Source organism: Heloderma suspectum, chromosome 6 (assembly GCF_057233095.1).
Source record: "Heloderma suspectum isolate Gila_16-S chromosome 6, 16-S_ref, whole genome shotgun sequence".
In the NCBI taxonomy this organism is placed as follows: Eukaryota; Metazoa; Chordata; class Lepidosauria; order Squamata; family Helodermatidae; genus Heloderma; species Heloderma suspectum.
The window spans coordinates 100,518,648-100,545,592 of record NC_139463.1 but is presented as its reverse complement, the minus strand read 5'-3'; the positions used below and the strand labels follow the sequence as shown (position 1 = coordinate 100,545,592).

Sequence of the window (26,945 nt, the reverse complement as noted above, 5' to 3'; positions counted from 1 at the left end):
ACACCCTCCATCTGGTCAGCAGAACAACCAACAGCATCTCAGTCTTGTCTGGATTGAGCTTCAGTTTATTAGCCCTTATCCAGTCCATTGTTGCAGCCAGGCACTGATTCAGCATATCCACAGCCTCACCTAAAGAAGATGAAAAGGAGAAATAGAGCTGTGTGTCATCAGCATACTGATGACAGCGTGCTCCAAAACTCTGGATGACCACACTCAACAGTTTCATGTAGATATTGAACAGCATGGGGGTCAAAACTGACCCCTGTGGAACCCCATATTGGAGAATCCACGGGGCCGAGCAATGTTCCCCAAGCACTACCTTCTAAAGCCAACCCTCCAAGTAGGAGCTAAACCACTGCAATGCAGTGCCTCCCACTCCCAGCTCAGACAGTCGTCCCAGAAAGATACCATGGTCGATGGCATCGAAACCTGCCAAGAGATCAAGGAGAATTGACAAGGTCATACTCCCCCTGTCTCTCTCCCGACATAGGTCATCATACAGGGCAACCAAGGCTGTTTCCGTGCCAAAACCAGGCCTGAACCCTGACTGAAATGGATCCAGATAATTGGTCTCATCCAAGAGTGTCTGGAGCTGGCTTGCAACCGCCCACTCAAGGACCTCACCCAGGAAAGGAACATTTGCAACTGGCTTATAATAATTAAAGTTTTATGGGTCTAGGGAGGATTTCTGCAGGAGTGGTCTCACCACCACCTCTTTCAGGTGGCCCAGGACCACTCCCTCTCACAAGGAGGCATTAATCACCTCCCTAGCCCAGCCGGCTGTTCCCTCTCTGCTAATTTTTATAAGCCAAGAGGGGCAAGGATCCAATATGGCAGTGGTTGCATGAACCTGTTCAAACACTTTGTCCACATCCTCGAGCTGTACCAACTGAAACTCATCCAAGAAAACTGGACCAGGCTGTGCTGTGGACACCTCATCTGAGTGACCAGCAGTAAAACTGGAGTCTAAGTGCAGGCAGATGCAAAGAGATTTTTCTTGGAAGTGCCTAGCCAGTGCACTACAGAGGGCCTCAGATGGTTCCAAAGTGTCCTTAGGGCCAGAATTTAATAGGCCCCGGACAACCTTAAAAAGCTCCACTGGGCGGCATATGGAAGATTGAATAGAGGCAGTGAAATACATTTTCCTTGCCACTCTCACTGCCTTTCAATATACCTGGCCATAGGGACACACCAGAGTTCGATTGCATCCACTAGGAGTTTTTCTCCACCTGCTTTCAAGTCGTCTCCTGTTTTGTTTCATCACTCTCGGCTCCAGGGTATACCACGGAGCCGTATGAGCTGTACTCTGGAGAGGGCGCTCAGGAGCAATCGTGTCAACCAACCGGGTCATTTCTGTATTCCACACGTTGGCCAGGGCTTCAACAGGAGTGCTAGCCATATCAGCCAGAAAACCCCCCAGAGCCCTCTGGAAACCATATGGATCCATTAGCCTCTGGGGGAAGACCATCTTAATAGGTCCCCCACCCTTGCAGAGGGGAAAAGCCACTGTAAGTCTAAACCTCAGCAGGCAATGATCTGACCACAACAAAGGGACTGATGCAAAGTCCCTCACCTTCAGATCACCTCACAAAGGCTGAGAAGAATGTGCTTGGTCACAGCATGAAGAACTTCATCAGGAAGGCTTTACACTGAATCCTACGGGGAAGGGAGATGTAAAGCTGGGGGTAACAATGGATGAAGGCTCATGCACCACAACGGAAAGAACAGTTCTAATAGTACCCATAATAGTCTTCAGAAACATGTAGGAAGAAAGCCAGACTACAAAGCACATGGTCTTCGATGTCTATATACTAACGCCCAGAGTATAGGAAACAAACAGAACGAACTTGAATTCTTAATAAAGGAGGGAAATTATGACTTGATGGGTGTATCTGAAACTTGGTGGGATGACTCTCATGACTGGAATACAGCAATTGAAGGATATAACTTGTTCAAAAAGAACAGGAGGAACAGAAAGGGAGGTGGAGTTGCACTATATGTTAAAAATACATGTCTCTGCACAGAAATACAGGAGGATGAGCTTGGTAGCCCCATCGAGAACATCTGGGTTAAAATAAAAGGAGAAAAGAATAAAAGGAACATGGTGGTGGGAGTCTACTACCGGCCACCCAATCAAGGAGAAGATGAGGATGAAACTTTTGAAAAGCAAATTGCCAGTGTTTCAAGGAAGCATGATGTAGTAGTAATGCAGGACTTCAATTTCCCTGATATTTGTTGGGAGACAAATTCTGCAAAACATGGCCCCTCCAGGAAATTCCTGACTTGTGTTGCTGATAATTTCCTCCTACAGAAAGTAGAGGAAGGAACTAGAGGATCGGCTATCCTTGACTTGATCCTAACCAACAGAGATGACTTAGTGGATAAAGTAGCAGTTACGGGAACTCTGGGGGAAAGTGACCATGTTATACTTGAATTCTTGGTTCTAAAGGAAGCAAAAGCTGAGTGTAGCCAAACGCACACCCTGGATTTTAGGAAAGCCAATTTTAATAAACTCAGAACAATTATAAGTAAGGTCCCATGGCAAGCAACTCTAATGAGAAAAAGAGTCCACGATGGATGGGAGTTTTTACAAAAGGAAATTCTAAAGGCAGAATTACAAACAATTCCAATAAGAAAAAAAAGGTGGAAGACAACAGAACAAGCCAATGTCGCTTCACAAAAAGCTTAGAGATTACCTGAAAACAAAAAGGGACACATATAGGAAGTGGAAGGAAGGCCAAGCTACAAAGGAAGAGTACAGGCAGGTAGCACAGAATTGCAGGGATGGCGTCAGGAAGGCTAAAGCTAAGAACGAGCTGAGGTTAGCAAGGAATGCTAAAAGCAACAAAAAGGCTTTCTTCAGATACGTGCATAGTAAAAGACAGAGGAAAGAAATGGTGGTTCAACTATTAAATGAGGACGGCAAAATGATAACAGATGACAAAGAAAAGGCAGAAGTGCTCAATTCCTGCTTTGGCTCAGTCTTCTCCCGAAAGAGGGTATATGACCCCCGTGGCAAAGGCGAAGTACAGGCTGAAGGGGCAGAATTGCAGCTTGAGATTGATAGGCATATGGTGAAGGAACACCTAATTACTTTGAATGAGTTCAAATCTCCAGGGCCAGATGAACTGCATCCTACAGTAATAAAGGAACTGGCAGAAGAACTCTCAGAACCGCTGTCTATTATCTTGGAGAAATCATGGAGGATGGGTGAAGTGCCAGATGATTGGAGGGCTAATGTTGTCCCTATCTTCAAAAAGGGTAAAAAGGAGGAACCTGGGAACTACAGACCAGTCAGTCTGACATCAATCCCTGGGAAAATTCTGGAGCAGATTATAAAGTGCTCAATTTGTAAGCACCTTGAAAACAATGCAGTGATTAGACTCATAGAATAGTAGGGTTGGAAGGGCCTATAAGGCCATCGAGTCCAACCCTCTGCTCAGTGCAGGAATCTAAGTCAAAGCATTACTCGAAGCCAACATGGATTTGTCAAGAATAAATCCTGCCAGGCTAATCTGATCTCATTTTTTGATCAGGTAACCTCCCTTGTGGACTGCGGGAATGCTGTGGACATCTGTATTGCTCCTGCAGTAGGCCTCTTAATTTAGAGGTGCCAAGATAGTGATAAGCCAGATCCAGGTTTGCTTACAAGGAGACTTTATTGAGTACTTAGAGCACACAGGTGTACTCAATGGTTGGATCAGACAGCCTCTCTGAACCCAGAGCCATGGGGTAAAATGGGTTTTATACCATACATGTCAGCAGTGAGGCAGCATGACAGCAACAAGCCTTAATTACTGTTCATTCTAAGCATAGGCTAAACAGTTGCTTGGTCAGAAGGAAAACAATCAGAACTTTCCCAGCACAGACACCTGTAGCTCGGCATAAACATAGCCTCACTTCTCAGGCACATCTTAGGACCTGATAAGATACTAGCCTTCATTAGCATGGAATGTGCTGAGGCCGCGCTATTGACCTTGACTCATTTCACATGCTCAGAGGCCCACTAGCAAGAGAATTGCACCAATAATGAACCTAAGCAAAGCTTTATGGCTCTCTAGGCCCCTCTAAAACTACAGGTGACTTGGTTACACTCCTGGAGCCATTACAACTTCATATACCTCGACTTCAGCAAAGCTTCCAACAAAGTGCCCCATGATATCCTGATGAGCAAACTAGCTCAAAGTGGGCTAGATGAAACAACGATCCGGTGAATCCACAGTTGACTACAGAATTGGACTCAAAGAGTGCTTATCAATGGGATCTTCTCAAACTGGGGAGAGGTAATGAGTGGGGTACTGCAAGGCTCAGTCCTGGGCCCAGTGCTGTTCAACATTTTTATTAATGACTTGGATCAGGAGGTGCAAGGAATGCTGATCAAATTTGCAGATGACACAAAACTGGGCAGGATAGCTAATACCCTGGAAGACAGAAACAAAATTCAAAGTGATCTTGATAGGCTGGAGCACTGGGCAGAAAACAACAGAATGACATTTAATAGGGATAAATGCCTATTAGTTCTGCACCTAGAAAAAAGAAACCAAATGCACAGTTACAAGATGGGGGATATTTGGCTCAACAATACTACAAGCGAGAAGGATCTTGGCATTGTTGTCAATCACAAGCTGAATATGAGCCAACAATGTGATGTGGCTGCAAAAAAGGCCAATGCTCTTTTGGGCTGCATTAATAGAAGTATAGCTTCCAAATCCCATGAAGTACTAGTTCCCCTCTACTCAGCACTGGTTAGGCCTCATCTGGAGTACTGTGTCCAGTTCTGGGCACCGCACTTTAAGAAGGATGCAGACAAGCTGGAGAGGGTTCAGAGGAGGGCAACAAAGATGATCAGGGGACTGGAAACAAAGCTCTATGAGGAGAGACTTAAAGAACTGGGCATGTTTAGCCTTGAGAAGACTGAGGGGAGAGAGGATAGCGCTCTTCAAATACTTGAAAGGTTGTCACAGAGAGGAAGGCCAGGATCTCTTCTCAAACATCCCAGAATGCAGGACACAGAATAATGGGCTCAAGTTACAGGAAGCCAGATTTGGGCTGAACATCAGGAAAAACTTCCCGACTGTTAGAGCAATACAACAATGGAACCAATGACCTAGGGAGGTAGTGGGCTCTCCCACACTGGAAGCATTCAAGATGAAGCTGGACAACCACTTGTCAGGGATGCTTTGACTTGGATTCCTGCATTGAGCAGGGGGTTGGACTCGATGGTCTTGTGGGCCCCTTCCAATCCTACTATTCTATGATTCTATGATTCCATGTCCAGTTGAGAAAATCAGGTCTCGAGTATACCCTGTTATATGTGTTGGGCTGATGACATGTTGGGATAGTCCCATGGCTGTCATGGAGACCATGAAATCCTGAGCCGCCCTAGACAAGTTGCCCTCAGCGTGAATGTTGACATCCCCCAGAACCAACAGTCTGGGGGATATCAGCAGCACACCCGAGACCACCTCCATCAGCTCACCTAGGGAATCTGTTGAGCAGGGGGGTGGGCAGTACGCCAACAAGATCCCTAATTTGTCCCGCTGACCCAACACAAGGTGCAAACACTCCAAACCAGTAGTCACATGGACAGGGAGCCTACAAAGGGAGATGGAATTCCTATAGACCACAGCAACACCTGCCCGCTGGCCCTCAAGCCTTCTCTTACGTTGGACCAAGTACCCTGGTGGGCATAGCTGGGAGAGACTGACTTGTCCCTGCTCAGGGTCTTGGTTATACATGCCAGATCAGCCTCGTCATCCACTATTAGGTCATGAATGAGGGAGGTCTTATTTTGTACCAGTCTGGCATTTAAAAGCAGCTGGAGACCCGAGGGCAAGCTGATAGGGCAACCACCAAACCTGGGGGTGCGGGGAGGACCAGAACACAGCACGGCCATTAACTGTCTGGTCTGCGTTCCCCTTACCTGGCAAGTCCTCCTCACAATGCCATATCTCCCCCTACCCAATGTGGTGTAGTGGTTCACGTGTTGGACTGAGAACCAGGAGATCTGGGTTCTAGTCCCCACCCGGCCATGGAAGCTCACTGGGTGACTTTGGGCTAGTCACAGACTCTCAGCCCAGCCTACCTCACAGGGTTGTTGTTATGAGGATAAAACGGAGAGGAGGAGGAGGTTTATGTACACTGCCTTGGCTTCCTTGGAGGAAGAAAGGAGGGATATAAATGCAATAATAAATACCCATGACTACACTGATTGCCCCACTCAGGCCCCGCCAGTGGCCCAATATCCTCTCTCCCAGGCACATACTCAGGCCTCCAGAAAGCCCGGCAGAAGAACAGGGTTCTTGTCCAGCAGGGTTCACAGCTAGATGGCTTTTGGCACCTCCAGCAGCAAGAGCAGCCTTTATAGCTGGAGTCAGGTTGGGGCCCTGCCCTCCCAGGCCAGACAGAGAAGAGCCAGACAGAGGTTGTGGGTAATTCAAGTCAGCTGGAGCATCAGGGGCATGGCAAATATGTGAGCATGATAAATTATAATGGTTTTCCAGTGTCTTTTGAAAAATGCCCTCAGGAAGGTTCACACACATGTGTACAATTGGATGGGGGGTGGGTGGAGAAATTTGTTGGGTTCACATTTTAATGCACACTTACCTAATTTCACACTTAAATGTGCATGTCTTCAATTTTGCAATAGGGCTCTCTATTTTTTTTTAAAAATGTGTACAAAATCCGTATATGGGGAAAGTGCACACAAAATGTGTATATTAGTTAAAATACTGTTCAGAAGTGCATTATATTAGGAAAATTACCTGCAGAATGTGTTTGTTGGGCAAAACTGTGTACAAAAATGTATGTATTCGGGTAAATGTGCACAAAAATGGGTGTGAATTTTCATGCAAACGTTTTTTTAAAAAATTATCAAATTTCAGGACAAACTGAATTTAAGATTGGAACCATTCTCAAAGTTCAGGATGAACCAAACTTAAGAATGGAAAAAGGAGAAACCAAGAAACCAAAATTAATCCATGGTGTTGGACTGTGGTGGCCCATTCACACAGTAAATAGCCACTTGCTCTGCTGTGGTGAGTGGAATGAGAATGGGTTATTTTCTTTTTTTAAGGCTGTCAATATGGCACACGTATTAGTATTTGTGGGCAGGTTGGCTAGAAACATGTTTTGTGGGCTAGTCATTTTTCTGTAGCACTGGTGCTGAAATTCATATATTACCTGGTTCCTCTGTGAGGGAAGGCTACAACAGCTGGGCTTGTTTAGCTTGGAAAAAAGGAGGGTAAGGGGGGACATGATAGAGGTGTACAAAATTATGCATGGTGTGGAGGGTGTGGATAGGGAGATGTTTTTCTCCTTCTCTCACAATACTAGAACCAGGGGTCATCCCATGATTGCTGGGAGATTCAGGACAGATAAGAGGAAGGACTTCTCCACATAGTGCATAAACTATGGAATTCGCTACCACAACATGTAGTAATGGCCACCAATCTGGATGGCTTTAAAAGGGGATTAGATAAATTCCTGGATGAGAAGGCAATCAATGGCTACTAGTCCTGATGGTTATGTGCTACCTCCAGTAGCAGAGGCAACATGCCTGTGTACACCAGTTGCTACAGAACATGGGTGGAAGGGTGCTGTTGCACTCATGTCCTGCTTGTGGTTTCCTGGTCAACAGCTGGTTGGCCACCGTGTGAACAGAATGCTGGACTAGAAGGACCCTTGGTCCAATCCAGCAGGGCTCTTCTTATGTTCTTATGTTTATGAATTTGTCCAGCTTGTAATGGCTAGCTGCATTGTGAAATGAGTGCTGTTCTCCTCAACTTCCTTCTCCAGCTCGGAATGCTACAGAAGATTCTGCGCATGTGCGGTCAACGTTCAGCAGAGCAGGTGCCCAAAGCCAGCTGCCTTACAGCTGCATGCACAGTAAGTTATTTAATGTTAACCTCAGAGCATACAAAGAACCATGCTGGATTAGGCCAAAGACATATGTAGTCCAGCATTCTGTTCCCCCAGGAGGCAACCAGATGCCCATGAGAAGCCCACAAGGTGGATGCAAGTGCAACAGCACACTTCTGTTCCCCAGCAACTCCACAGAGTTCCCCCATACTGCCTCTACTACTGGAGGTAGCAGATCACCATGACAGCCTTATCCTTCAGAAATTTGTCTAATGCCCTTTTAAAGCTGCCCATTTTCATGGCCATCACTACAGCCTTACTCCTAACAAAACCCATGTTGATGGTTGTGAAAGTACACGAACTACAATGCTTGCTGTCTTGTAGGAGCATCACAGAAGTTCCTTCCTGTTAACCACCTGTTCCCATACAAATTTAGCTGTTAAGATTGTCATCAAAAACCCAGCTTTGAGTGCCCTGCCTTCAAAGGTGAGGTGGATGCTTATTAGGGATACATAGGGCCTGTCTGGTAGGGGAACTTTATCTATGGAATTCCCTCCACTTATCTGCTTGTCTGGCAAAGAATCAAAGGGCTTTTAGGCTCCAGGTAAAAAAAATATGTTTTCCTAAGGTTTTAATGGCCTTTGATGGTTTTACTGCTGCTTTAAATTATTGCTATGTATGTTGAAGTTTTGTTCCTTGCTGCCCATTTACTCATCTTATGTAGATTAGCTTTACCACCAGTCACTTCCCAAAGAATTATGTCTCTGAGATTTTACACGGAAGTATACATACAAGTACTCAAACTTTCGGAAGGTTTTTGTTATTCCATCCCAAAACCACCTCTAGATTTTACTGAACTTGAGAACCAAAGAGTCATCATAAAACTGCAGCTGTCAAATGTAATTAATTTGTACCTAGACTTGTCTGATTTGGTGAGACATACAGGCAAGCTTGTACATCTTAGTTAACAGGAATGAGGTTAAGAGAAATTAAAACCACTGAGATAAAAATTAACAGTGGCTAAAGCCATGAATCCAAGCATGTCTCCCAACATCAAAAGAGAAAAATTCAAAGGAATACTGATTTGAATCCAAACACTCACCAAATATCAAATGTGAGTTCCAAAGCCCAGCTCATGTCACCTCTGTAAAATCCTTTCTGCGGTGACAAGAAGAAGCCCATTGATTCTGCAATAAAATCTTCCCTTTGGGAAAAATAACTCTTTGCCTGTACTTTGATAATATGCCTTTTCTTATAGGCTTCCTATCTGAACTTTGTCAGTTTTCTTAAATCTCCTGTACCTGGTAGAGTAGAAGTAGGGAACCTTTTTTCTGTTGTGGGCTGCATTCCCTTTGGGGTAATCTGTTGGGGGCTGCATGCTGGTCTTGGGCAGGTCTGAAGCCAGCATCACCAAAACGAGGACAAAAGAGAATAGTGATTTGCATATGCTAATTTATAGGTATAGATGGACATTTAGAAATAATTATTACAATTTAAATGGAAATACAGTACATCTCATTATACTGTAAAAGACTGACCAAGTGACCAGTGTACCTGCCTATTCAGTTTGCTGCCCAGGTACTAACTGTTGATACCCAACAGTTATGACTACGAGTCATTATCTTTAAAGTGGAATTGGACAGGACAGCCCTTCAAATAGAAGACTGTCCTCTGTAAAAGAGGACACATGGCCACCTTATGGTGAGCCAGAGCAGAGCCAAAAGTGAGCAGAACCACCCCCTTTCTCTGTCTTTTTGCCAACCCCTTTTCTTTACTGTTTCTTTCTGCCACTCCTCTCTCTCTCTCTCTCTTTCTGCCATTCCTTCTCTTGCCCCTCCTTCCTCCCCGCACAGCGATGATTTCTGCCAAACCCCTTTCTTTACTCTCTTTCTTTCTGCCACTCCTCTCTCTCTCTGCCACCCCCCCTCTCTTCCTGCCATTCCCTTCTCTTGCCCCCATCCCTTCCTCCTTGCAACAGCCTGATTTCAACAGCTCTCTGCAAAAGATCAGTTCAGACATCTGAATTGATATTTTGCAGAGCTGTTGAAATCAGGCCAAGAGGCACATTTGGCTCTAGGGCTGCAGGTTGCTCACCCTGCTGTAGAGCAGAGGTGGGGAACCTCAGGCCCATGGGCCAAATCTGGCTCTTTCGGGGTCCCCAGATGGCCATGCCCCCTTCTCCTGATCCCACTGCCTTTTCCCTGACTGCCGGTTGTTTGGCCGTTTCCTGGCTTTTGCACAGTCCCTCCCCCTCTAAAAGATTGAAATGCCTCTCCCAAGGCTAAGTTACTGGAACTAAGAATTTTAAGCTAAAATATGTGGGGGGCGGGAGGGTTGGCCCCAGCCCTTTTGCCTTGGTCCCACACACTACTGGAATGTGGCCTCTGAGAGCTTCTCTGCAACTGAATTTGGCCCTCAGGCTGGAATAGGTTCAACACCCCTCTTGTAGAATTTTTCCTCTTCCTAGATTCTTCTTCTTCCTATGTCCCTTCAACAATACCACCACATCCCCCTTTGCCCAGAACTTCTGCCTTCTCCCACTGGAGTCTTTCAACCAGCTGCGTTCGCCACCCTTCTCCAGGTGTGTCCACCTTCAGGAGTTAGGTGGCTACTGGAGACAGGGCCTTTTCTGTTAGGTAGCACCCCAATTGTGGCACTCCTCGCGAAGATATCTTTGCATGGGATCATCTTCACCTGTCCCAAGCTTTTGTTAGTAATTGATCAAGCTTTCATTAGCTAGTAATTTTATTGCATGCATGCATGGATGAATAGATATATAAATAGATGGATGGGTGCGTATACATATTGTTTGATTTGATTGTTTGATTTTGCTACTGATTTCATTAGGTGCTTGAGGGTTTTTTGTTGTTTTATTGCTGCTTGGATTTTTGTAGCATTCTGCTTTTTTATTGCTTTTAATCGTATAACTGCTATGGCTTTATTACTGTTTTATAACCTTATTTCTAATGGAATGTGTAAGTAGTCTTAAAGGCTATGTTGGTAGAAAGGCACAGTAAGTACTGTTTAAAATAAATAAATCAATACATAACGCCAGTAGTACAGGCACAGCCACATGTTGCTGTTGCCATGACTAGGAATACTATCCCCTCTCCATCAAATTGACATTCAGAACAAAAATAGTGAGTTGGATCCAGACTTGGGCACACTTAGAGTAGACCCATGGAAATCAGTGAAGCTTAAGTCAAGTCCCCTTGATTTCTGTGGGTCTCTTCTAAGTAGGATTAAGTCCAGATCTAACCCAGTGCTATAAACCCCTCAAACTTCCCAAATCATTATGCATTATGAAACAAACCATAAATGCATGTCATGGCAGACGGTAAACTCCCTGGGTTGGATCCAGATTTAGGCATGGGCTGGTGGAAGCAGCTACTCCAGACCCCTGAAAATGCTACACAGAGTCAGGAAACCCTGCTGTATAGGGTGAGCTGTGGGAGGGTGGTATTCCCCGAATCAGGCGGGGGCAGAGGACCTTCTGCAAGCTGAGCCCTTCCTCTCGTGGAAGGCAGATCATGGATCGAACCCTTGGAGGCAGGGACTTGTCCTATTGTACTTTGTCAAGCACCATGCACGTTGAGGATCTAAAACACGATTATGATAATGGTAATGGTAATAATACATGGTTTTAAAAAAATGTATGTGTAAAAAATAGAAAATGCAGTAATACACTAAATAACAGTTCTCTACCCTTTAATAATGGTGCTCTGAGCATGCTTCCTGAAGATGCTGCCACTGCCTGGTTCATTTTGGGGCTTGCCCCAGTGCTGGATTTTTGGGGTGGGGGAAGCGAAACTCTGCCCAGGCCTACCTACTTCTGAAGCACAAGACGTCTTTTCACAGAGTCAGGGGAGATGGCTCTCCTCCATCTTCCTTCTCACATTACTTTTAAGCAACTGAAACCAGTTTATCACGCCTTCGCTTAATCTTCTTTCCTCCGAGCTAAATGTATCCCGCTCCTTCCATCTGTCGGTCTGTCTCTCATTTGTCTGACATTCCAAGCCCTCTCCAATTTGTCTGCAATAACTGTGGGTGGAGCAGTGGGTTTAAAAGCAACTCTGCCAATGAGGCAATGGAGCAGAAAGGTTTGTCAGTGTGAGTGAAAAGGGCGAAAGGCCTTTCAGAATAATGTAGGGTTGATCGTAAAACCCTTCCGGGGTGTCAAAGCAGCACAGGAGTGATTCTTTGTTCCTAGCGAAGCAGCAGGAGAATGCGCCTTGTTTCTAAGCACACCCTTGTTAAATCTGCTGGCATAAGGTTTGAGAGGATGCAATTATCCATAGGAGGCTACCTTAAACCCAGGGTGATTGGTCCATAAATAAGAACTCATAAATCATCACAGAAAAGAGAACAAAAGTAGACAGTGATGTGCATAAAATATACATATGCTAATTTATATGTTTAGATCTAAGTTTAGAAATAATTGCTATAATTTAAATAGAAATATAGTACGTCTCCACCACAGTGTGGAAGACTGACCAGGTGACCAGCATGGCTGCCTGTTCAGTCTGCTGTTGGGGTGCTAACTGTTGATGGGCAACTGTTCTTATGGTTCTTTATCTTCAAAATGGAATTGAACAGGACAGCCCTTCAAATAGAGGACACCTTCTAATAGGGGACAACCCCCTAACAGCCCTTCAAATAGAGGGCTGCCCTCTCTAAACAGGACACATGGCCACTCTACTAAGAATGTTTCTTGGCTCAGCTACTATCAGCCAGTTCACACATTCATCACGATTCCTCATCAGGTAATTACGCAACACTTCAATTTGCCAACTGACAGGGCCCAGATTTTGCTGGCTGGGGTGCAGCAGCAAATGGCACCCCCTAACTCACCTTCAGTCAAGATATATAATGCTCTAGACCAGCTAAGTTATTCTGGCACTTGAAGCAGAAAATCCCACAAGCACCTTTCCCCATCCCTGGCACTAAAAATACAATAATAATAAATAAAATAATGAACAATTTGGCTGCTGCCCTTTCATGACACCCCAGGTCAGCTGTCTGAGGCATCCGTCTCACTCAGCCTACTGGTAGCGCTGCCCTGCCAGAACAAAAAGGCTTGTCCAGCTCTTATGCCTTTAACTGTAACTCTACGTGCAAAAAACTAGGAAGCTACACTTTTCACAGCATGGAGATAAATGTTATCTGCTAAAATCTGCACATCAAAGTAGGGATGGAAGGATTTGTCCGTTTTGATTTCTCTGTTTCTCATTCTTCCAATCTTAAATTTGTTTTTTCCTGAAATTTGAGAATTTTTCCAATCTGAAATTAGGTTCATCCTGAATGCTGAGAATTTTGAAAAACAAACAAAACACACATGCAAATTTGTATGTATTTTTGTGCACATTTCTCCTAATCCATGCATTTTTGTATGCAAGTTTGCCTAACATACCCATTTTGTGCAAGTCACTTTCCTAATACAATGCATTTTAATATTTTTTTGCTAATATATGCATTTTTATATGCATTTTTAATTCGAGAATTCAGTTGCAAAATTTGGAGAAGTATGAATTTCGAAGCATAGCTGAGTTTCAGGTTGCATGTTGGTTTGAAAGATTTCAGTCTTTGATCTGTGATGGTTTTTTTTTTACATGAAAACCATGGGGCAAACAGTAGACTAGAGGGGCAACTTTGATCCAGAAAGAGGTACATAGAATCATAGAATGGTAGGGTTGGAAGGGGCCTAAGAAGGCCATTGAGTCCAACCCCCTGCTCAATGCAGGAATCCAAGTCAGAGCATCCCAGACAGCTGGCTGTCCAGCCTCGTCTTGAACGCCTCCAGTGTGGGAGAGCTCACCACCTCCCTAGGTAATTGGTTCCATTGTCGTATTGCTCTAACAGTCAGGACATTTTTCCTGATGTTCAGCCGGAATCTGGCTTCCTGTAACTTGAGCCCATTATTCCGGGTCTTGCACTCTGGCATGATCGAGAAGAGATCCTGGCCTTCCCCTCTGTGACAACCTTTCAAGTACTTGAAGAGCACTATCCTATCTCCCCTCAGTCTTCTCTTCTCAAGGCTAAACATGCCCAGTTCTTTCAGTCTCTCCTCATAGGGCTTTGTTTCCAGTCCCCTGATCATCTTTGTTGCCCTCCTCTGAACCCTTTCCAGTTTGTCTGCATCCTTCTTAAAGTGTGGTGCCCAGAACTCCAGATGAGGCCTGAGTAGAGGGGAACTAGTACTTCCCGGGATTTGGAAGCTATGCTTCTATTAATGCAGCCCAAAAGAGCATTGGCCTTTTTTGCAGCCACATCACATTGTTGGCTCATATTCAGCTTGTGATCGACAACAGTTCCAAGATCCTTCTTGCTTGTAGTGTTGTTGAACCACGTATCCCCCATCTTGTAACTGTGCATTTGGTTTCTTTTTCCTAGGTGCAGAACTTGGTATTTATCCCTATTAAATATAATTCTGTTGTTTTCTGCCCAGCGTGCCAGTCTATCAAGATCACTTTGAATTTTGTTTCTGTCTTCTAAAGTATTAGCTCTCCCGCCCAATTTTGTGTCATCTGCAAATTTGATCAGCATTCCCTGCATCTCCTCCTCCAAGTCATTAATACAAATGTTGAAGAGCACTGGGCCCAGGACTGAGCCCTGCGGTACCCCACTCGTTACCTCTCCCCAGTTTGAGAAGGTCCCATTGATAAGCACTCTTTGAGTCCGATTCTGTAGCCAACTATGGATCCACTGGATCGTTGTTTCATCTAACCCACTTTGAGCTAGTTTGCTCATCAGGATATCATGGGGCACTTTGTCGAAAGCTTTGCTGAAGTCAAGGTATATTATGTCTGCAGCATTCCCACAGTCCACAAGGGAGGTTACTTGATCAAAAAATGAGATCAGATTCGTCTGGCAGGATTTGTTCTTGACAAATCCATGTTGGCTTTGAGTAATACTGCATTGTTTTCAAGGTGCTTACAGATGGATTGCTTTATCATCCGCTCCAGAATTTTCCCAGGGATGGATGTCAGACTGACTGGTCTGTAGTTCCTAGGTTCCTCCTTTTTACCCTTTTTGAAGATAGGGACAACATTAGCCCTCCTCCAGTCATCTGGCACTTCACCCGTCCTCCATGATTTCTCAAAGAGAATAGACATGAGAGACTACAGCTAATTTGATCAAAGTGACATGCCCTTAAACAACCGTACATAATGGTTTCTTCACAGTATAGGGAAATTAAGCACATTTTCAAGATGGTAGATCAACAGTCATATATCTGCTTTCTCAATGGTTTAGTAAGGGCAGCAGGCCTGGCAGAATGGACCTGTTCATTTGTCCTTTGTCATCAGCCTAACACAGGGAAGCACATTCAGTCATGAAATACCACTGATGTGGGATGAGTAAGTTGGAGACATGCAATGCTGGTCACAAGCAGAAAGCAGCAGGATTTTTTTGCATACCTGCTTCAAGAAGGACCAGTTCACCTGAGCTGTGAGAATTTGGACTTTTAGATCAGTTTTTACCTTCCTCTATCATAGATTCTCAGGGGTTTGGCAAGCTTAGGCATAGTACTGAGATACTGCCTTGGACTTAAGAATGACTAGTTAGTAGGGGTGGACGGATCTATCAGTTTTGTTCTCTCTGAGTTTGTTGGATTTTTAAGGCCAAGCTCATTGCATTTTCAATTTTTTTGGCATATTTTTCCTGATGTACACATTTTTTGTGTTCATTTCCTAAATGTACCCTTTTCTTTCAAGTACTTCCCATTGTTATAATACAATTTTCTGTGCACTTTTCTCAAATATATGCATTTTGTGAACTTTCCCCTAATGTGAGAATTTTTCCCCAGATGAACTGCATCACAGAGCACGTAAAAATCTGGATTTTGGTACACAACTCTGTCATGGCTTGCTTATAGGCTTGGGAAGTGCAAATTGGGTAAATCTGTTGGGAAAAAAACACCAATAACCCCCAACACCACCACCTTGCCAGAATTAATTTCTCACCCATCCCTACTACTTAGTCATTTTGGACCCTTATCAATGGCGTTGATGTATATCCCTCCTTTCTCCAACTGAAATCAAGCCAGTCTACATAAAGGTTCTCAGCTGATCTCCCATCCAGGCACTGGCCAGCCTAGACCTGCTTAGCCTCAGCAAAGCTGCTGTATCCTCCTCAAACTTTGCTTCGGTCTTCCCTAGATGTGTTCAACTACAACTCCCAGAATCCCCAGCTATCTGTGCTACCTGGGGATGCTGGGAGTTTTAGTCCAACACATCTGGCAGACACCAGGTTGGGGAAGGCTGCTTTGGTTGAACAGCAGTTCACTTGGCTTCAGATGTATCTCAGCCATTCACCTGCTCCTATCTGCCTCTGCACTATTGCTTTACTTGTTCTGGTTCCTGCTCCGGTTCAGCCCGGCCTTGGCTACCTGGCCCTTCTCCTGATCATGCTCTGGGGCCTGTTATTCATGGTTGCCTACATTGGAAGTCTTAAAAATAAAAAATAACATTCCAGCTGCCGTTGGGTCTTGCTCTGGCTCATCCTGCCTGCTGGCACCTCCCCCTGCCAGATTTCCTGGAACAACCTGGCTCGCTGTGAGTTGGCTTGTTGCCCCTCTGGCTTAGGCCAGGTCGCAACACTGCCTGATGACAAGCACAAGCCTGGAGGTGTGTTTGGGCTGATGTGCCTGCGTAACCAAACAAATTGGCCCCACTTCTAGACAAAAGGTAGCAATAATTTTATAGTGTCCGCTTGTGATGTGGGCTAGAGAAGGGCTTGGCAGAACAGGACCGGTCCTCCCATGAGGCAGAGTGAATCCTCTACCGCAGGAGGAGTGAGGAATTGTGTGCCATCCCACCATCAGCAGGGTCTCCATCCGCCACCTCACGTTAGCAAAGGAGCACTACAGTGGGTGCTCTGGAAAGCCCTGCCAGTCCCACATTCCTCCTGTGGCAAATGCTGCAATGGGAGAATGGTTGGTGGGACACTCTGGAGCAGCTGTCCACCCTCTGCCCACCCTTTGGCTCACTCTGAGGGGACTTTCAGAGTGAACCAGAAGGCAGGTGGCAGGAGCAGTGGCAGAGGGGAATGCGGGGACGTGGTGACAATGGGGGGTGGGGGACTGTGGCGGCGGCACCACATGTGTTCTCCCACCTTAGGTGGTGGGAGAGCTTGAGCCACCACTGGGGCAGAAGATAGTTTGGGATCTTCTGGTAGGTCTCTGATTGATTTGCAGTAGATCAGCAAGGGTTTCTGACTCCCCATTTTCTGACTTTAGCAACAGTTAAAAAGCTTTCCCCCCTAAATTAAGTTGCTGAAAAATAACATTTGGGGGAAAACCAGGAGTGGGTTTGTGCATGAAAGGACTTGGGAGCTTCGTTCTGATCCTAATCACAAATTCCTGGACTGAAATCTCCTTTGGGACCACACCCTATCCTCTGCTTCCCAAGGTGCTATGTTTTCACCCTTTCCGCCATAAGTACTTCTGCCTGCTCTCCTCTAATATAGGCTCGGACTAGCTCAGCCAATGACAAATCAGAGCCCTGCTTTGCCCCTCTGTGATACTAGGGCAGCCCAAGCCAATCATAGCCAGAGGATTCATTCTCACCACAACATTTCTTTCTACGGTACAGTATGCGATACTCCAAATAGATCCATTTAAAGGAGAGCTGTTGCATTTAAAGAAGCCAGCACTGTGCAGCAGAGGATCCACTAATATCTGAAGAAATACCATACTTAATCCCCTGCTCCCACCACTCTGCCAGACACACATCCAAATGCTCATTCTCTCTCTCTCTCTCTCTCTCTCTCATATATGTATGTATGTATGTATGTATGTATATTCAGTAGCTGACATCAAAGACACATAAGTCTAAAAAGATAAGACTTTCCAAATTCAACCCTCATCTGGAGTACTGTGTCCAGTTTTGGGCACCACACTTTAAGAAGGATGCAGACAAGCTGGAGAGGGTTCAGAGGAGGGCAACAAAGATGATCAGAGGGCTGGAAACAAAGCCCTATGAAGAGAGACTGAAAGAACTGGGCATGTTTAGCCTTTAGAAGAGAAGACTGAGGGGAGAGATGATAGCACTCTTCAAGTCCTTGAAAGGTTGTCACAGAGAAGAAGGCCAGGATCTCTTCTTGATCATCCCAGAGTGCAGGACACGGAATAATGGGCTCAAGTTGCAGGAAGCCAGATTTGGGCTGAACATCAGGAAAAACTTCCTGACTGTTATAGCAATACGACAATGGAACCAATTACCTGGGGAGGTGGTGGGCTCTCCCACACTGGAGGAGTTCAAGGAGAGGCTGGACAGCCATCTGTCGGGGATGCTCTGACTTGGATTCCTGCATTGGGCAGGGGGTTGGACTTGATGGCCTTGTAGGCCCCTTCCAACCCTACTATTCTATGATTCTATGAACCCAAATGCTCTGCCATATTTATTGCATTTATATCCCACCTTTTTTCCACTTGCAAGGAACCCAAGGAGGCTTACATTATCCTCCTCCTCTCCATTTTATCCTCACAACAACAACCCTGTGAGGTAGCTTGGGCTGAGAGTCTGGGACTGGCCCAAAGTCACCCAGTGAGCTTCCATGGCCAAGTAGGGACTAGAACCCAGATCTCCCAGCTCCCAGTCCATCACTCTCACTACTACACTACACTGGCTCTCACCATGAAATGATATGCATAAATATAGGAATGACTACATCTGTTAATTCTTTAAGAGCTGTATTATTAGAGAAGAGAGAGTTTTAGGAAGTATTGCCATGCACTGCAACCACCCCGCTTTAAAAATCACCCCTCAGCCTGGCCATTGAAAAATGGCTCCCCATGCCCATGGAGGCTTTAAAAAAATGCTGTTCTGGATGGCAGTTTTGGGTTTTGTGCATGTGTATGAATGGGTGTGTGTTATGTGTGAGAATGCATATGTATATGGAAGAGTATGGGGTGGCCCACCCCTATAGTTTTAACCCCACCCACTTTTGGTTGGGCTGTACCCCACCTCTGGCATGCAGCCCTTGGAAGGTTCCTAGAAAGAAAATGTGGCTCTCAGGTCAAAGCATTCCTCTACCCCTGAATTAAGAGGAGAGGAGTCTTTCCCTCCCTTGCAACTGGTCACGCTAATGAATATGATGGGATTTTTTTAAAAAGTGTATATTTGGATCTTTGGACGTTATGTGAAAATGGCTGTCTTGGGTGATTGGAGCAAATGCTGAACAACCTAAGCTCTCTTTCTCTTTCTTTGTCTGTCTCTCTGTGTGCGCAGGCACAGGCACAGCCCTGCCATACTGTAGGGTGAAACAACCTACTTCATGCGGCACCATGAGGAGGGATAGATGAAGGCAGGAAATGGTGTCTGAATGGTGCAGCAAGACTTTTTAAAGTATTGGCCCTCACTGGCTTTGCTTCAGGCAGGTAAATGTCTTGGGCCAGCGCTTGTGTCAGGGCTGGTGTCAAGGGTAGGCGTGGCCAGGAGCCCACACTGCAGCAACCATTGCAGCCTGTTTGTTCACCTGCCTCTTGCTCTGGCCCAGAACATGGTGGTGATGAGCAGGAGGACCAGCAGATGCTACTGCCTACTTGCTCCTTGGCCCTCTCCCTGTCAAGCAAGCAAGTGGTGGCAATGATGAACAAGAGGAGAAGGAGCAATAGCACCTGGTGACAATGGTGATGAGAAGGCAGAGTCACTGAGGGACAGGTCCCATTGAGAGTGGCTTGCCCAAGGGCCTCCAAAACCTCTAGCCAGTGCTGCTTTGTCTGTCTGTGTCCCCTGCGAGTTATGGAACATAGGATCATGGGAAGCTGCCTGATACTGGGGGGAGGAAGAGAGAGCTACAGTGAGAAAAGTTAGCTGATAAGAACATAGGGAGCTGCCTTATGCCAAGTCAGACCCTTGGTCCATCTAGCCCAGTGCTGTCCACACTGACTGGCAGAGGTTCTCTGAGGTTTCAGGCATTTGCTTTTCCTGCCCTACCTGGAGATGCCAGGGATAGAACCTGGGACTTTCTGCCTGCAAACCATGTGCTCTACCATGAGCTACAGCCCCTCCCATATGGAGTAAGGAAGGAGTCCCCACCAGAGATTCTGCCTCGGAACAGCATACTAGGCTGACTGTTCTTCCCATTTGTTCCTTTTCAAGCTGTAAATAAACAGATCTTGACACAGAGGTTGAAAAACTCTGGCATACTCTCCCTCTCCTCAGAAGGAAACTAGGAAGCTAGCCTGGAATGCCCCACCACTCAGAGGAACGGAGGGCAAGATGATAATGCTTCATCTCCTGCCGATGGTCTTGGCAAACAAGGCAGCACCAATTGTCGCATCTTCTTAGGGCTGCTGCAGAGCGGTGGCAAGCCTGGCAGGGTTTTTGGCAATTATTTGGAAATTTCAAGTGAGACAAAACGAATAACAGACGATAGGCTTACCGCTACAAAAACCCTCCCCAGTTCTTTGCTTGAAACCTAATATAGCCGCTACTTGATGTTGCTGGGATATCTCCCTGCTGTCACAAGAGCGCTTTTCAGTCCATCAAATGGGGGGGAGTAGTATCATTTTACGCAAAATGGCTGCTCAGTTGTTTTCATAAAGGCCGATTTATGCAAAATGGTGGCTCAGTGAGGGATCAGGTGGCGGCAGACCACTCGCTGGGCGCTCGTGGACCGCTCAGCAACTTGCGAGCGGCGTGCGACCTGGACCACCATGAGTTCGCTCATCCCTAGCTGGAGGAGGAGGGGAAATTAAATGCGCCAGTGAAAGAACAACATGGGTCTACCCTGGGAGATTTACGTTAAAAAATGTGATATATTAGGAAAATAGCTTTAAAACACATACTGTATATTAGGCAAAGTTGCATACAAAATGCACTTGATAGGAGAAATGTGCACAAAAATGCATATGAATCTCATGCAAACTCTTTAAAAAATGTCAAAGTTTGGGATGAACTGAACTTAAGACTGGAAAAATGAGAAACTGAGAGAAGCTGAAATTGACAGATTTGTCCATCCCAAGTAGTGAGGAAGTAAAATCATGGCTGCAAGCTCCACCTTTGACCTTATTAACATCTATTTGTTCTTTTGAATAGATGGTATATTTGGATTTCTGATTATGTGCAGAAGCCCCTACATTTGTATTTTTGTATGCAACCAGGAAGAAAAAGCAAACACACGTGAGTCTTGTGGAGCCTGCCACCGTGATCTTGTTTCCCATTCCCTGCTCATTCTTTAAACCATATGTTGTCTGAAAATGACTGGAACAGCTGATGAATGCATTGAGGTCCAGTGTTGAAGGCCCATGGGCATGATTCTGCTCCAGCCTCCAACAACGGGATGAAGATCAGCCAAGACGAGCTTTGTCAGGAGGCAATGTGAGGAAGCTGCCACGGGTGCCAGTTTTTGGGGAGGAGAACCTCTGGCCTGCGTGTGAATAAACAATAGCTGATAGGTAAACAAGACCGGGACTGGAATAGAGGATGTTTGAATGTTGGAGTTATACATCGTGGCTTATTGCAGGGGGATGGGTGCAGAAGGATGATCAACCATGCAGGTTTGTACGTAGGAGAGGAATCGGGTATATATCAAATAGATTCCTGAAAATCTCAATGTTTGTTTAAAAAACAGTTTCTAAACCCAGGGCTGAGCTCACAGGCTCCAGTGCAAAGCCACAGCTAGCCTCAGCTCACATTAAGAGCCAGTGTGCTGTAGTGGCTAGAGTGTTGGACTGGGAGCCAGGAGATCTGGGTTCTAGTCCCCACTCGGCCATGGAAGCTCACTGGGTGACTTTGGGCCAGTCACAGACTCTCAGCCCAGCCTACCTCACAGGGTTGTTGTTGTGAGGCTAAAATGGAGAGGAGGAGGATTATGTACGCCACCTTGGATTCCTCAAAGAGGAAAAAAGGTGGGATATAAATGTAATAAATAAATAAAATAAATAAATAAATTAAGCCCTGCAAATGACCTATCACAATGGCCCAAATGCAGCCAGGCAAGGAACAAGAGCAATTAAAGAAATTGTTTTCAAACCAACAGTAAGCACAGTGGGGAAAGAGGGATTAATTGCATCAGAAAACAGACTTGGGCAGTTTATTATCCTGCATAGTAGCTTCCCACACAAACTAGACCAGTGGTGCTGCCAGGGCAGGACTTTGGGGCAGAGGCCCAGGACCCCTCTTAGCAGAATGAGCAGAAGGGGCCCCAAACACAAGAGGGCTGGCTTACGACATTCTGAAGTTAGTCGGGGGTACAGAAGTTCAGGCCTGGAGGCCAAATCCATCCAATCCTTTTGGCATTCCCCATGCCCCTTTCCCTCAACCGCCAACCTCCTGGTGGTTTCCTGGCTTTTGTGCAGTTTCCCCCACCCAATTTTTAAAGGTTGAAATGCCTCTCTTAAGGCTTAGTTACTGGCAGTAAAAGCATTAAGCTAAAATATGCTGGTGGTGTTTTTTTTTTTAAATTCTTTGGCCCTACCCCTTTTGCCTGTGGCCTTACCCACCACTGGAAAGCGCCCTCTGATAGAGCTTCTCCAAAAATCTTTCAGACCTTTGGCCTGAAAGAGGTTCTCTGCACCCCTGCAGTGAGTAGAGGCACACACTGCCAATTCAAGGGCAGGGGGTGGGGGGAGACCATTAAGTCCCAAGTCTAGAATTACTGAATTGTTCCACTGAACTAGACCCTGTCATCCACTGTGCAGTATAGAAAGGAGTGAGAAAAAAGATCCCCATGCCAGAGTTGACCATAAGAAAATAGTTAAAGGCAGAGTGATGTTGCACACTCCCAAGGGAAAAGGAAGATGGGTGAGCACATTGACGGGATAATGTTTTTCTCAATGAGCCAGTTCACGTGCCACAACAACCCAGGCTTCCAACTCTGGCTTGTTACTCCCACACAAGCCAGAGTTCCTGCTAAACAATCAAACTTGCTAAACTAAACTTGCAGTGGGAGTGACTGAGTAGCGTGTGCAGGCATGTGGCTGTGTTTTCAACAACCCAGGTTTTTTTTTTTAAAAGGGTGGTTCTGTGTGAATTGGGCCAATGTCTATAATGGGAGATCCCTCATTTCATGTGCCTGCCTGAAAGCCATGCAGACTTGTAGCCAGGAGGTTTGGGGCCTGCAGGGGCAGAGCATTGTTGCAGGACTGCCAGTATATAAATACAGGAAGCTTCATATTCATGTTATTTATTGTATTCTTCATGAGTATAAGGGTAGAATACTACCTGTACACTTTCGCTTACATTTCTACAAGTAAAATAGCTAGAGACGTAAGGCAAAAACAGATGTGAAATTAATCACACAATCAATAATTGTGATTTTTTTTTTTTAGTAAATAGTAACTGTGTAGGGGCCCAATCCAGATCAGCACCATGGTAGGGACAAAGGGTTAAAGCCCCTTTCTCCCCACACTGTGGTTTTGACCTGGATCAGAGGCCTCATGTGGCTGCAATTTCCTTGCAAAAAGCATTCACACAATTATTAATTGCACTAATAAGATCATGTCTATTTTGGCCCTTACTACTACTTTTTTTAAATGGAAGCTCAAAAATTGGAGAGGGGCCAGCCCCCCCCCATAGGCCACATTCCTTTCCCAGAAGCTCTGCCCCCTAACCTCAAATGCATGGGGATGGGTTGCAATGATTCAGTGTAGAGGGACAGGCACTCTGCATAAGCTCAGAGGCACCCTTTCCTTCCAGACAGTTTACACATGGAGTGAAAAAATAGTTAGAGCTGATATGGGAGACTCATCATCTGGCGCCCTACACAGCCTCTTTGAGTCCATGAACTGTCACCCACACATCAAACTGAAGAGGATACTTTTAACCATAGTTATACTATGCTAATATAACCTGTAGGACAAATTTGTATTCAAGCAAAGCATACTCTGTAGAACAGGAATCTGTGAGTGATGCTGGCAGAGGCAAGAAGATTAAGCCTCATTAGCAGGAGATAATCAACACATCAGCAATTCTTCATGTTAAATGCCTTGGGCTAAGCTTGACATTGCAAAGAGATGCCAGGGTGGAGATAGCGGGTCACATGAAGGCCTGATGTATGTGGTCAGGGTGAGTTGGAGGGACCAGGGGCCGGGGAGAGAGAGAGAGAGAATGAAGATGATGTGTTGGGGGCAGTGCGTAAGGAGATAAGCCTTCATGGATGGTCACGGAGTGACTTCAAGGTCACAGTTACTCTTTTAAATTGGGGTGGAGGGACCCATATCTGCTGGTGGCTGCTGATGCTCCAGTCCTAGCCACCACTTTGCTTATCACGCTGCACATGCCATTCCTTAAGGTGGCACTTGTGATACAGCGCATGTGTTGTATTGCATGGAAACATGGTGCCCAGGGTCAGGGCACCACTGTCCATTGCCCATGTGGGCAGTCTCACAGCCTGCGGGTCACATGTGGCCCTTGGAAGCCTTGAGTTCAGCTCCGGCCAAATTCCCCCATGAATACATGCTCCCCGCAGCCTGCCAAATGCTGCAATATTCATGACCACGCGTGCCATTTTCCCATGAATATCGTGCTCTCCACAGCCCACCAAACAAGTGTTTGGGGAGCAGGGGGTGGAGTGCAATTGTGATTGATACAGCTTGGGAAGGCTTAACCCTCCTCATGTGCCAGTCCTCCTAGGCCCAGCCAAAGGCATCTTGCCCCTCAAGTGAGCTGCCGCTGCCATCACCACCACCCCACCTCTGACAGTGGCAGCTATACTGCTGCCTCCCTCCCACCTGACCTGCTTGACAGCCAGCTAAACAAGCTGGCTGCTCCCGCCCACCCGCATGCTCTCATGATAGTTCCGGGCCTCTTGCGATAGTTTGGCCGACATCTCCCAGAGGCTCCACAGCTTCAGCACAAGGTGGGAGTGGTGGCTCGGCAGGCAGGGAGGCGTGTGCAGGTGTTTCTTGGCCCTGCCAGCTGCCTGCGGCCGAGAGCGGCTGGCCAGCCATGCAGGCCTGCATCAGACTGCTTCCTAGTAGGGCCAGCTGTGAATCCTCTCCATGAATGTGTGAGCCTGTGCATAAATGTAGGAAGGCTCTGTGTGTATGTGTGAGGGTTGTGTGTGTGTGAATGGGGGGGAACTGTGTGTGTATATTTGTTTATGGCCACACCCACAGCCAGCCCAAGCCCCGCCCACTGCCCTTTCTGGCCATGCCCACTGGAATGTAGTACTTGACCTATCACCCACACTGCATGTGACTCTTGGGGGCCCAAAAAGTTGGAAGTGAAGCAGAAGATGTGGGGAGATAATGGCAATGGGAAGTGGAAGGCAAGGAGGACAGTGAAAGGGGCTTAGCAGGCCAGCCAAAGGGACTGTGCAACCCAAATATAGCCTATGGGTGGGCACATATAGAGGAACTGAGTGAAGATTATCGGGTATGTGGATTTATGAGAGGGCGAAGAAGGGAGGGTGAGAGAGAATGAAGAACAGAGAGATGGTCAAGATATATGTTTACCTCCAGGCAGCTCTGCCGGTCCGCAGGTGGCCCTCTCCTCCTCCACATCATTCATCCAGAGTTTCTTGTAGCAAAATTTCCACAGGCCGTAGTGGGCCGCCTCGCAGATGGCAGAGTGGTTTTGCTTGTAGGTGTTGAGTTCGACCCAGAATTCTGTGCCCACGGCCAGCACTGTCAGGGTCATCCCCACGATGGCCACAAAGAAGGCTAGCTTGATCTTGCCCTCTTGCTCATCTGTAAGGACCTTGCGCCGTTTGCCCCCTGCCCGTATGCGCATTGCCATGCGCTGCTCCTCATCCTGAAGGAAAAAATTAGGCCACATCATCGCCCCTTTCCCTGTCCCCTGTTTGTTTAAGGAATCTATTTTGCCTGTGAAAGAGGGAGCCTGGTCCCTATCCGTAACACTCCAAGCGGGAAGCCTGGTCTCCTGCGAGGGCTCCGTACAGCTTCTCCTGGTTCTTATCTAGGTCAAAACACTGCGAGCGTCACCGCAAAAGTTGCTCGACCACTCTCACCCCACCCCTGCCTTCTCCACCCAACACCCCGGCTTGTCAGGGTGAGGCAGGGGATGGAACAGCAGCTACCTCACACACCCCGGCAGCCTTGGCAAATGTGTGGAGCACCTGTTGCCGTTCTTCATCCATCGCCTTGGCAATGAAGGTTATTTTAAGGCTGCGGGGCGCACAGACAGTTTGGGTGTGAGTGTGCGTGTGCACGCGTCTGATGGTTTTTAAAGAAGCAGAGGCCCAAACTGAAAACCCCCTCACCGTCACAGCAATGAGGGGCCCTCTTGCCCCAGCTTTCCACGGTGCCCCCTGCTGGGCCTGGAACAGCTGAACACATTTTTCACTCTGTGGGACTTGCTTTGATTGCAAAGTACGCACGATGCCTCTTCTGGATTCACCCCTACCTAACACCGTTTATACACAGCACAGGTATGGCAGAGGCGCTTCTTAGTGTCAGGTGTGACATGCCATCAAATCCCTTCCCTCTCACCCCAGTGCCTAAGCCAGCAGTATGCCTGAGACAGTGGATTATACTGCTAAGCAAACATATTTAGCAGTCCCAGAGAAAGCAATAGTTTAACTTATTTCCAAGCAAGTGTGCGGACGCTCCCTTGTTCTGTACTCGCACTCATGAACCTTGACTTTGCCTTTAATGTACCTTTTAATGGCCAAAAGTGGGGAATGTGCGGCCCTGCAGATGTTGGATTCCATCTCCCAGCAGCCCTAGGCAGCATAGCTAATGGTGAAGGATGATAGGAGTTGTAGTCCAGCAACAACTGGAGTACCATAAGCCTTAGGCAAACCAAGGTTTCTTAGCTTCAGTTCCCTCCCTCCTAAAATGGGGAGAATAGCAACACTGGCCAACCTTATCAGGTTGCTGTGAAGATTATCAAGGTCAGGGATGGATGAATTTGTCAGTTTTGGTTTCTCTCCATTTCTCATTTTTTGAATCTTAAGTCTGGTTCCTCCTGAAGTTTGAGAATAATTTAAAAATGCATGAAAATTTGTATGCATTTTTGTGTGCATTTCTCCTAATTCATGCATTTTCGTATGTAATTTTGCCTAATATACACATTTTTGCAAGTAATTTTCCGAATATAATGCATTTTGAATGTTATTTCCCTTAAGACACACTTTTCATATACATTTTTTGATTTGAGAACTCTACTGCAAAATTC

At 46.2% G+C, this 26,945-nt stretch overlaps 1 protein-coding gene across 1 annotated transcript in view; it reads right to left on the bottom strand.

Annotated features, from left to right (window-relative positions):
* The window catches only part of CACNG6 (calcium voltage-gated channel auxiliary subunit gamma 6), a 35,005-nt gene extending 9,419 nt beyond the window's left edge, over positions 1-25,586 (bottom strand). The window contains exon 1 of the mRNA XM_084808465.1: positions 25,262-25,586. Within this exon, the coding sequence (XP_084664591.1) occupies positions 25,262-25,586 (325 nt within the window). The remainder of the gene's footprint in view (positions 1-25,261) is intronic.
* Between the last annotated feature and the right edge of the window lie 1,359 nt (positions 25,587-26,945).